We start from the raw sequence: 12,565 nt of genomic DNA, 5'->3' as shown, positions 1-12,565 counted from the left end.
ATGGTTAAAAAGAGCTGCAATGGCTTAGTGGTTACGGCACTAAACTATCATTGTTAAGAACTGGGGTTCAATCCCCAGTGGTTTAGTTGAATCCCACCCAGCTTTAGATTATTGGGTACCAGGTTGCCTAGAAAGTAGAGGCGGTCTGTGTACGTTGCCACAATCATGCCATTGGTCATAAAATTATGCATTTAATAGTCTTAACCGTCATGACCTCCCAGACCCACAATGAGCTGTTGCAAGAATATTCTGCATTATAAAAATTAGATTTTTATAATTGTTTAAAATTATATAATTGCATAGTAAGATATGCATAATGATAAGGCACAAAATAAATAAACAAGTAAAAACACACTATCATGAATAAATGATAAATCTTTCATTGATAAATGATATGCGCATTGAAAATCCAATTTAGATCAGCAGGTATTTCTACTGAGCAAATCAGTTTCTACCATTTTATTATGCCAACAGTATATATATATATATATGTATATATATATATNTATAAAAATTAACAAAAACTGGTTCTATTTGGGAAAAGCCAGAAAATTTAACCACAAACATCCATGAAATTAGACCCATTACTTTGCAAATGTTATTTTATACATTTTCAGTTTTCAAATAAGAATAACAATCAGATTTTTAGAAAAATCATATGTCATAATTGTTGGCACAGTTTGAAAAACCAAAATGAATGTTTTAACATAATTACATGAATTTCCCTACAAAAACAATGTTTTTCATGAATTAAAATATTTCAAACAGTCGTAAAATTTATTATTATTTGGTATAAAACAACACTTTAAAATCACGGTGGGTTCTAAAAATGTATAAGGATCTCCTCCCCCTCATTAGAAAAGAAAGAAGAAATGGAAACTGATGCATACATCACATGGTATCACTACAGAGAGAGGTTAGAAATTGTACATAGCAATTGCATACAACTGTAAATTTGTGAAAATAGGTCCATTGTCTTTCAAACATTACTTTGCACTATTTAATTATTCATATGGAAATAATATTCAGGTTTAAACTATCTTATTCTGGTGATACCAATGAAACATAATTTTAATTAGGCTACATAATTTTGATTTATGCTTTGAATTTTAATTAGGCTATTCTTAATTAATTTTTTCTTTTTGTTTTTATTTATTTTAAAGTTAAATTTATAAAAACTAAACTTTCTATAAAAATTTAAAAATTTTGCAGCAATAAATTTACTTTTTTTCAAGATTCATAAAGATTAATATTTATGCCCATATAATAAATATATCAAATAATTTATTTACAAAAGGAATTGGAAGAAGAAAAAAATTTAAAAGTAACAAGTAAAACATGCATACATTGTAGTTGTTACTATCAAATGTATATTATAGCAAAACACACATAATATACATAAAGTAAAACATGCATATTATGCTATATGTTGTTTTGCTTGTTATCACTGTGATTATACCCCAATGATTCGTTGCCTCCTTGATTTAGAAATAGTTCAAAATGTTATATCAAATGAAGAAATTATTTATCAAGTAATACCTGGGTGTGTGAGGGGCAAATATATAAACAGATTAGTTATAAATATTGTCACATGGTGAAAGGATAAAAATATGAAAATAAAATTTTAAAAATTATGAAGATAATTCAGAATTCTCCATAGGAATAAAAAAAGGCAGGATTCTTTCTCAACGAAAAGGGCACACTTAACACGATAAAATTTTATCAAAAGGTGTAACATTTTGCAATATATAGCTAAATTTGATCATCAACAATTTTTAACTACCCTCTGATTTTATTTTATGTGTATATTTCAAAAAGTAATTCTCATTCATTATCAAAATAAGAGAATAATTTAAATTTTATAAAAAATAATTAAAGGCATGCTAAAAGTCAATCTCGGCGCATAAATTATTTTTTAAAATAAAGTAAATTTAAAAAAGTTATTAATTAATAAATAACTTGAAAGATTTTTTCTATAATTTCAACTGGAAATAACACAAAAATGAACTATAATAAAATTAATGCCCTTTTAAAAACACAGACTATTTTTAAAAAGTTTAGCTAAAATTATAAATAGAGCAGATAAATGTATAATTTTACTAATAATAGATAGGGAAAAAATAGGCAATGAATTAACTTTAAAAATATGTACTTATATATTTAATAAAATATCTTCAAAGGAACAACATATACTTCAAAAAAGCAAACAAATAATTGAAATTGTTTCATGAATTATTTTACCATTTAATTTAATTTCACTGTCAATTTTTCCTTGGGCAACATACTCTACAAGCAACTCAACTTTTGACTGTATCTGAGGTTTTACTTTGCAAGCAACATTATACAATAGGTTGCCTACAGCTTTAGGAATTCCATTCGAAGAGTATTTTTTTGCCTGAAAAAATAAAAACAAATATGCGAAAAAAGTACAGCAATAAAAATAAAGTTTCAAAATATATTAATTTGCAAAACCAGATACAATAAATCTACTAGAAGAAAATAAAATTAGGTACAATGGGGTACAATTAAATTGACAATATATTTTAATATTGAGGAGTTTTACAATTTAAATACATAAAGACAGACTATCTCTAATGGATGCAGATTCGAACCCTACAAATTGAATTTAGTCAAAACAATCAGTCAATTTGTTCTCTTAATTCCAACTACATTGATGTAATTTGGGAAGTGATAAACAAATTTCAGTTCCACAATGAATATCGTCGAGAAAAGGACAATGGTTATGCCTTACTTCTCTTTACGCTCGAGTAGGGCATGAGGCTAGGAACAAGGCATGTCACCCCTTCCAGTCCAGCACTGCCTTCGTGGCACTCCCGAGCTCGGTTATTCGCAAGCATTTCTTTCTTTTAAGATTATTTGAAGTCAGGTTAGTTTTAGTTGTCCTCTTTTTATCTTTCCATCTGGGGTCAACATCATAGCTATTCCTGTTGAGTCTGATAGCCTCATTCTGAGAAAGTGTCCAACTGATGTTCATTTGTGTTTTTAACTTAAATATTTTAAGTTAAAAATAAATTTTTAAGATTTCTCGAGGTTGTTTTAAATGCATAAAGTTGATTTTCCTGTTGTTTTGTCGATTTCCAAACGCTGCTGCCATAAAGTAGGACTGCTCTTACTGTTGAGTTGAAAATTTGCATTTCCAACTTTCTTTGGATGTGTTCTGATCTCCATATTTTATTGTTTTCAACATGAATCGTGCTTTTTTAATTGTTATAGTGATATCTTTATTTGTCCAATAGTTGATCAATATGTTGGGCCCAAAATAAGCAAAATGTTTTACTTCCTCAATTTCCTTTTCATTTTTGAATAAGTTTTCGATTTTATTGCTGTTTATTTTTATCAATCTTGGGTTAATTTATTTGCAATCCAATTCGTTTCGCATTTATCCCTAAATTATTTACCTTTAACTTCATAATTCGCTGAAAAAGTATTATGATAATTATATAGCACAAAGTCATCAGCATAGTCAAGATCTTTAAAATGACTATTGTATCTAAATTTATCTTATTCCTGTACTACATCCTTTTAAGGTCTGTGCCATGATCCTGTCAATGGCGATGTTGAAAAATAATCTAGATAATACACAACCATGCCTGACTCCTGTTTTGATGTCAAACTTTTCAGTAGTGTTCCTGTTCCATCCTCTTTAATTATTAGAAATATCTAGAAGTCAGTCAATATTTCATAACACCTAAAAAATAACTTTACGGAAGATATTTCTATTAATCTGCAATATTGCTTACCATTAATGTTTTATCTTCACTTTAAAAACAGTAATTGTATGATAAATACTTATTTTTTTCAGGTGATAATTTTTTTGTATAAATCAATAATTTGTATACATTTTTTGCAAGAAAAATTTTTTGATTGCTACTAAGTTAAAATGGAGGAAATAGAATGCTAAGAACACAAATGTGTAGAAAAAAGTTTATTATAAAATATTATTTCTCAATTTAATTGCTTAAAAAACACTAACATGCAGTACAGTGAAATTTGTAAAGCTATTCAACGTATATTAATTTTGCTCCCCGCCGAAAGAAAAAAATTGGATGCTTGTGAGAGCCACGAGTTTTAGTACACAGTGACTTTTTAAAGTTAGAGAAAATTAGAGTTCTGGTACACAAATGTGAACAAAAAAACTTCATATTCAAATATTATTTCTCTATTTAATAGTTTTGAAAAAGAACTAGGATTCCTGCAAGAGCCATGATTTGTAGAATAAAACAACTATGTATACTATGAACAGATTCAATAGTGAAAACTATAAACACAGTTAGTATTTTAATACAATAAAAAGTTATCATTTGTATCAAAGATTAAGATAAACAATTTGCTAATGATTTTCAGAAACCAGTATAACTTTATGTACAAGCCATGCAATTTTCGGAACACCATTACTTCAATTACATCCAAAAATCAGAATTCAATATTTTAGGCCATTATTCAGTCTAAAATATTATTATTCACATTTATTAATTTTCTTATAAATTTCTATATTTGTTTGGAAGATTGCAAATGGAAACTACATTTTAAGCAATACTACATTCAGTGTTTCAAATAAAAAATAAAGATCAAATTTTAAAAAAGGCCAAGGAATTACTAATCTGACAATAATAAAAAAATAGCACTTTTTTGCACACAAATTATTTACTATTTTGCTCAATAAAATTTTAATTTAATGTGCTGTTACAAAAATGTATGTTTAAAATTCCAAGTTTATTAGATTACTTTAGAAAAATTTATAAAACAATATTTTGCAATTAAGGATCATAAAGAGGTTTTGTTGCATCAAAAGAGAAAAAGGATTAGTTTATTTAAAGACTGATGCAATACAAATTATAGCATTAAAAAAAGAGTAAACATACTGTATTTTAAATAAAATTTAAACTAAACATAACTAGAGCTTTAAACTTTGCCTTTGCACCATATCATTTATATGTGAATTAAATGAGAATAATGTGACCAACTCTTAACAGCATCTCTTAGAAAAATTTAGTGGAGTTGCTCTGGCTGCTTACATACATCACTATCTAAATAATGCATATCAAACTCATGAAAACAAAAGCTGCAGCTAAAGTAAAAACTTAACACAGAGACACAAATCATCCATGATCAATCACCTGGCATTAAATCAAACCATGTGCTACAGTAACAAGCCCTAACAATATAACATAGCTTTATCATTTTTTACTTTTGTGGATGCATTTCAAAGTTGGTATCATATCTTTCAAGTAGGAAGCAAATAGTTACTACATTTATGCGTGCTTTGTAAAGAAAAAAACAAATCAACAATACTGTTTAAAATTAATTTTAAAAAAATAGTTATCTTTAATAAATTTAAAAATAAACAAATTTTAAAATATAATAAATCTGTGCTTATTTTATTTTAAGATTAATGGTTATTTACTAATCATTCAACATTGTACGAAATAATGATGCAATGGTTGTTTACCAATTCTATTATAGTAACTAATTCCTTTAACAGCTTTTCATTTTTAGCTGTTTCTTTAGCTTTCTGTTCACTAAGTCCAATCGACATTAAAGTTTCTAGAAACATTTTGATAGATTCCCCCACTATCAACTGTCTGTCAAACTTTTTGGTGAACTGTGTGTCCGTGGCGAACCCAATCCGGCGACCAGATGTAATGTTTGTTTTTCCTCCGATACGTAATTGATGCCAACAAAATCTACAAAATTAACCAGCATGCTTTGGGACGGTTTTCACTGCATTACAAAAAATCGCAAATGCATAACTATTTCGCCAATAACGGTTTATTTGCTTACAAAGAGAATGGTGCGGAGAAACTAAAAATATTTTGTTCAAGTGTTACCTGCGTCATTTATGAATTTTATTATTGGTGAAGGTCTAGGAGGAATCCCTGAGGATGATCCAAAGACAATTTTGATCCTCTGCAGAGGAGATGGCACCCCCGTTTCGGGGGCTTGACGGTAGGCGCGCAGTCGATCACCTTAAAGTAGAATAAACAAGGACCAATACCACACACCCTCGGTCCATGGTAGGCTGATCAGAGGGGTTACCCACCAGTACACTGACCACAGCCAGTGATGAACATCAATTTAATAGAAGTGTTACTGTCATCTGTAATACGTAATCTAAAGTTCAGTTTTTAATGTGACTATTTAAAAAAATGTGTTAGATTTGCACAATGGGCTATTGGTGACAGTCTGGATATTATCCCTGAGGATGATTCGAAGACATGCCATCACAATTTTGATCATCAGCAAAGGGGATGACTCCCCTACTGTGGTAGCCCAACGACTGTGCCAGAAGTAGAGCACTTTACGGTAGCACAGTTTAACGAGAACTCATAACACGCACCCTCAGTCTCAAGAGCAGGTTTATCAAAGTGGTCACCCACCCGCATACTGACCGCAGCCAGTAACACTACTGTTCTATTGGGAACCAAGTCTTTACAATCAGTCCACTGGGGGACTTGTCCAAATTCACTCAATTTTATTTCTAATACATAGCTATCCTACTCCTTGTTTGATACATGTTTAAGAAATTGTGTTTGGTGTTCATGTTTATTGATATGTTCAACTTTATATGGTAGTCACCAGCATGAAAAAAAGAAAATTTAACTTGTTTTTAACAGTTATGTAAAATGTAACTGTTTTGATTTATTTTTTCCCCTAAAAGGATGTTTACAATTGTGACTGCACAAAAAAAATTTTAAATTATAAGAATTCGCAGAACTATAACAATTACATTAGGTCAGTTTTTCTTAACTTAGGGATATATCCATATCCTAATTTGTGGTAGAATAATTGCCAAGACTTGGCAACTTCCAGAAACTAAAAAGAAGATTACAATAAAGGACCAACTCGAAAGGTACAACTAGTAGCCACCCCAGGGCAAACATCTACATGTTTTTTCTTCTTAAAGATTTCCAAGTTTAAAATCTATTTGCATGACAGATCAGAATGCAGAGATCCCCCACCCCCAAACTTGGAGTTTGCTCCATAATTATCTGAGGCTACTATTTGAAAATAGACAAATAAGTTTAAATCTTAAGATATTCCAACTTTCTTTTTTAGTTGTCCATCCTCAAACTTTTGTGTCGAACTACAATGTTTTGAAAACAAATTTTCAATTTTGATACTAAATATTTTCCAAAGCTAACACTACTATTTCTTTTCCCCGAAATAAAAATTTGTATGAAACTGAGTTATTTTCTTTTTATTCATGGTCCATAAGTTGAGAGTATATTTTAAGAACAAAAATTCAACCAGATTCAATAAGAATGTTCCCTAAGTTTAAGACTACTGTTTACTTTTCAAAAGTTGAAAGAATTTAGTGAAAGCTTAGATAGACCCGCTAAGATGATAAATCTTCCAAAATGTATTTTTTGTGAATGGGCTTAGTACACAATATTAGAAAGTTAACAAAGGCAACAAGTATTTGCAGTCAACTTTTCACACAAGAGAATTTTATTTTTTAACTTATATTACTTTGAAACTTTAAATTAAACTTGGAATAAATTCTTATGCATCTAAACGAATTCCCCAATTTGAGGCAAACTACAATAGCTTTTCCATTACAGAAAGGTCTTTTTCGAAAGTTTTTAACAGCACTATAATGTGTAGTTTTTTTTTAAATTTATTTATTAAACAGAAAACAGTTCTCTTGAAATTAGCTTTAACAAACACTTTTACACACAATTCTACTGTTGATTTTAATATTAGCAATCAGGGGTAGCAGCAAAGTTTTTTAAAATTTTAGGAACTTTTTTCAAAAATTTTTAGGTAAATTTTAGGGGTAATATATGATTTTGTTAGGATAAAAATAGATCACACGGTAGTTTATTACATAGCAGAAGATTATTACAATTCATCCACACATATCATAAATAATTGCAAGCCATAAAATAAAGCTCTGAAATTTATTAAGTCAAGAATGAAATCTCTAAAGTGTAAAAATGAAATTTCAACTTTACATATTACCTATCAGAAATTAAGTGCATAATTCAGGAACAGGCAAAAGTGAGAATAAATCAAGAGAAAAAATAAATTAACACCAACTTGGATTTTTATTTAATTTTTACCTTCTTAATCAAAACTTTATTATTACCCTTTACCTTACTTTATTAAGAAAAACTATTGTGTGATATTATTAGATTTCAAATCAGCAATTTATACTAGAAGTTAGAGAAAAACAAATTAATCATGATCATTTTTCTAAAATATTCTTGATATGATTTGTGAGATTCTTTTACTGCCCTCAATAGTGTTGTGGTGATCTTCAACACTCCTCCATAATTTCGAATGGTATCTTTTATTAGTCTAAAAGACATAATAGTATTCTCATGGTGACTCACATTAAGCATTGCTTTATTCATAGAAAAACCTCTCTCAGGATCAGAATTCCCATGTGGCAAAATTAAAACAGTTTTAATTAATGTAGTTAAATTCTTATATTTCAGACTATTTCTTTTTTTTTATATTTAGCCTATAACTAATTTTTTAGGAACACCAACAAAATTTTATCATATTTTTAGGAATTTTAGGGTTTGCACATACTTTTAGGAATTTTAGGGGGAATGCGACCCCTGAGCAATACTTTAAAGAGAAATTAAGCCCACCTTTTGTACAAAGTTTGTGATAATTTGAAAAAACTTGTGATAATTTTTGAATAGCCAAAATTAACTTGCAAATAGAAATTATAATGCACTTAGACAAACAAATTTGTCAGTATATTAGTTTTAAATGAAAGCCCACTTTATCGTAATGTTCAGTTACCGAATTAAATTTTTTTAACACAAATTTATAATTTACAAACGTTACTGATAAAGAGGAGCGTGGCACACACATACATTTTTATTATAAGTTTTATTTTAAATTCTAAATTTAAAAATAAGTTAGCTGTAGTATTAAATTGCATGTAAATTTAGTTCTTTCATCAAGTTAAAACTGAACATTTCTAACAGAATTAAGGTAGAAAATTAAAATAAAATACCTTAACGTACTTGTTTCACTTATAGCTTTAATTTTCAAATACCATCCAAAACATTATAAAATATTTTAACTATCCTACACCATCTCCAAAAATTAAAAATTGTTGCATATTTGAAACTATTTTTTAAAAAAAAAGACTGATGACATTGTATACTAAACACTTTCCAAATAAAATCAAAATTCTTATGCCTAGAGACAAAAATATTCTTTGAATAGTCTCAATTGTGGAGCTATCGTAAAGTTATAGATACTAAGAAATTACCCGTTTTAAATTAGAATTAAAATTTAATTAAACCAACATCTAGTATTAGTCATTAAAATACTGATCTAAACATCAATGAGTATTTCAACAAAAAAAAAATTTTGTTTTTAGTTTTAAATTAACACAATTCAGTTCAGCTAATTTTCAACAATCAAATTAAGACAATTTCAAATTCAGAAAAAATAACTCATTTCAACTAAACTTATAGGTTGAAATCTACTTCTAGCAGTAAATTATATACAACATTATAAATTGAACTTATGGATTATTTGAATACGAAAACTGAATAATAACAAAGCTAGAAATAAATGTAGAAAAAAGGTTTGTTTACCTACTTTTTAAGTGAGTTCTTGAATTGCTGAAACAAAACATTAACGCTTAAAAATAAGCTATTAAATAAACACTAGTTGCTAATGAATAAATATACAACTTTTCAAATCGTTATAGCATCTTTATTCAGTTAACATAATATAGAAAATGGAATGAACACTTTGAAAACATGACACGTGAGTATTTTGACAATATGTTGATGAATTTCATATTCTTTACTTTCAAAATTGCAAAATGTCAATACGGCCGATAAAAAGATAATATTAGGGGCACAATTTAAAAAAGCAAATCACAGACAACACTGAAAAAGATGCAATACTGTACAGCAAAAGTTTCGTTATATTCAGCTATCTGAACTTCCAAACTTAGTCAAAGAAAAATTAGAAGAATATAAAAAAATGCTCAATTTTCAAAATTTAAAAACTTTGAAGCTGAACAAGAACTTTAAAAATTATTTGGAGCTCGTATACTTAGTAACAGCCTTAGTACCTTCAGATACAGCATGCTTCGCCAATTCACCAGGTAGCAATAAGCGTACAGCAGTCTGGATTTCTCGGCTTGTAATAGTAGAACGTTTATTATATTGGGCCAGGCGAGAAGACTCTGCAGCAATACGTTCGAAAATATCATTTACAAAGCTATTCATAATAGACATAGCCTTACTAGAAATACCAGTATCTGGATGCACCTGTTTTAAAACTTTGTAGATGTAAATGCTGAAACTTTCCTTCCTACGCTTCCTCTTTTTGCGTTTATCACCGGTACGAACAGCCTTTTGTGCCTTGCCGGCTTTTTTTACAGCTTTTCCACTTGGTACGGGAGGCATAATTGCATTAACAAAACAACTCTAATAATTCAAATCGAGAATGGTCCAATTTCGCTTTTTGAAACTTACACTTTCTACGCGAAAGATAATAACACGTAAATAGCGGACTTCTGAGAAAGCTTCAGAATTTTGAAACTCCAATTAGAATCAACCACAGTTTCGACGCCCAATCAGATTTTAATGACGTCATGATTACTGCCTTGTTTATTAAAGTTTTTGTTTCTGTTTCTGACATCAGAACTTACGAAATTTAAAAAAGGCTGAATTGCTATAGAATTGTACGAAGTATTAAATAATAGTTTGTAATATTTATTTTTTAAAATCAAGCTGGAGTTTTTGACGTTAAAACCAATTAATGCGTTTATTACCTTATTTTTTCTCCCAATTTTTATATATATATATATATTTTTTTTTTAATTATAAATCTTTATATATATATAAATCTTCATTTCAGCTATAGAATTGTACGAAGTATTAAATTCAATAGTTTTGAATATTTATTTTTTGAAATCAAGCTGGAGTTTTTGACGTTAAAACCAATAAATGCGTTTATTACCTTATTTTCCCCCCAAATTTTTCTGTTTTTTTATTTTTAATCATAAATCTTCATTTATATTTTATTATAAATCATTATAACGATTTCCGAAGAATAAAGATTGCCGGGATATTTATGTTAAAGTATGTAAAGCATAACCTTAATCATAATAAGGTTATTATTTTAACCCAATTTAGCTCTTCTTAAAAAAAAAAAAAAATTCGTAAGCTATTGAAGAACGCAAATAGAGACTGTTAAAGTAAACAAATAAATTTTTTAAGTAAACAAAATATCTATAAGTATAAATTACCTTAAATCAGCTTTGATTGTTCTGATTATTCGTTTTGTAGTCATTTGCTTATGAAAAAAAAAGAAGAAGAAGAAGCATATCTGCCTGCACCAAGGAGCAAAAACAATTTAAGGGATTTTAAGAAGTCCCCCCCCTTTTTTTGTTGCAAATACGTACATACTATCCAGGTTAAATGGAAAATCCATCTTGAGAAATTTTTCTAAAATATACATAAGCAATAACTGAAAAAATCTTGCTGAGTTAACAATTATATGAATATGAGATAGAAAAAAAAATTAGAATAATTTTTTTTATACTCTTCCTAATAGAATAAAAACAAATCTCTTTATTTTTGGTTTTTAAGTTTTGTTTTCTTTTAATTAGTTAGTTTTATAATACCTTTTATTCTGCATATTTCATTTATTTAAAAAAAAAAAATTTACAATTCTCTTTTAATTTGGAAGTAATTATGTAATTTTCTGTATTTAACAAACGCCTAGTTAGTAATAATTCTTATATCGACAATAAATTAAAATTGTAACGTATTCATACGAAGGACATGTTGTTATACGGTTAGAAAGCTTTATTTTTGATGTTTTAATATTTTTAAAATAAGACAGAAAAGGTGACTAAATATCTTCGCTTTTAATTCATTTTCAGAAAATTTGAAGATGTATAACCCGATTTCGAGGAATAAAAATAAATTTAAAAAAGGCAATTTTTAAACCTGTGTGTGTACTTTTAAATAATGCTGCATCCATTTCCCAAATTTTAAATAATTACTAAGAAATCATTCTTTTTATAAATCTACATACTTTTATTAAAAGTGGAATACTTTATTCATTAGCAACGAAATAATCCTACCAGTCCAGCGCTTTTGCAAACGATTTTCTAACTTTAAAGTATATGTGTGGAAGAAATAAAATTCTATATATTTGCAATGGAATTAATAACTTATTCTTTTTCAAATTTGATGCACCAAATTCTCAAATGTTATTCACTATTAGTATAGTAAAGTAGTAAAACGCATTCTATTCAAATGTGTTAGAAATCCTAAAGATGCATTTACAATAAATTAGAAAAAAAAAGGGAGATATCGTTTAAAAAATTAGTTACGGATTCTAAGAATAATATACATAGTTAGTCTGACAAATTTTCTCCAGAAATTTTAGCCTCGAATCCAACCAGAAAATGTATAATAAATTCTAAGTATGGTGTAAATTCCGTGTACAGTTTCAACACTTTGAAAGAAAAGAAGAAAAAAAAAAATTTTTGTTAATGGCGGGCACTTGGTTTTATTTCCTATTGGCCTCAGAAATGCTAGAATTG

At 28.2% G+C, this 12,565-nt stretch overlaps 2 protein-coding genes across 2 annotated transcripts in view; both read right to left on the bottom strand.

The window, feature by feature from the left end:
* The window catches only part of LOC107443686 (Glutaminyl-tRNA synthetase), a 30,413-nt gene extending 24,737 nt beyond the window's left edge, over positions 1-5,676 (bottom strand). Inside the window, exons 1-2 of the mRNA XM_016057633.4 lie at positions 5,471-5,676; positions 2,242-2,395 (exon numbers count right to left, since the gene is read on the bottom strand). Of these exons, the coding sequence (XP_015913119.4) occupies positions 2,242-2,395; positions 5,471-5,575 (259 nt within the window). The 5' untranslated portion in view covers positions 5,576-5,676. The remainder of the gene's footprint in view (positions 1-2,241; positions 2,396-5,470) is intronic.
* A 4,264-nt stretch (positions 5,677-9,940) lies between these two features.
* LOC107443687 (histone H2B) lies at positions 9,941-10,488 on the bottom strand. Its single transcript, XM_016057634.3, has one exon. It carries the CDS (start codon positions 10,410-10,412, stop codon positions 10,038-10,040), a length of 375 nt encoding a protein of 124 aa, XP_015913120.1. The 5' UTR covers positions 10,413-10,488; the 3' UTR covers positions 9,941-10,037.
* Between the last annotated feature and the right edge of the window lie 2,077 nt (positions 10,489-12,565).

The sequence above is a fragment of the Parasteatoda tepidariorum genome, chromosome 5 (genome assembly GCF_043381705.1).
Source record: "Parasteatoda tepidariorum isolate YZ-2023 chromosome 5, CAS_Ptep_4.0, whole genome shotgun sequence".
NCBI lineage: Eukaryota > Metazoa > Arthropoda > Arachnida > Araneae > Theridiidae > Parasteatoda > Parasteatoda tepidariorum.
This window is presented reverse-complemented; position numbering and strand designations above follow the sequence as displayed.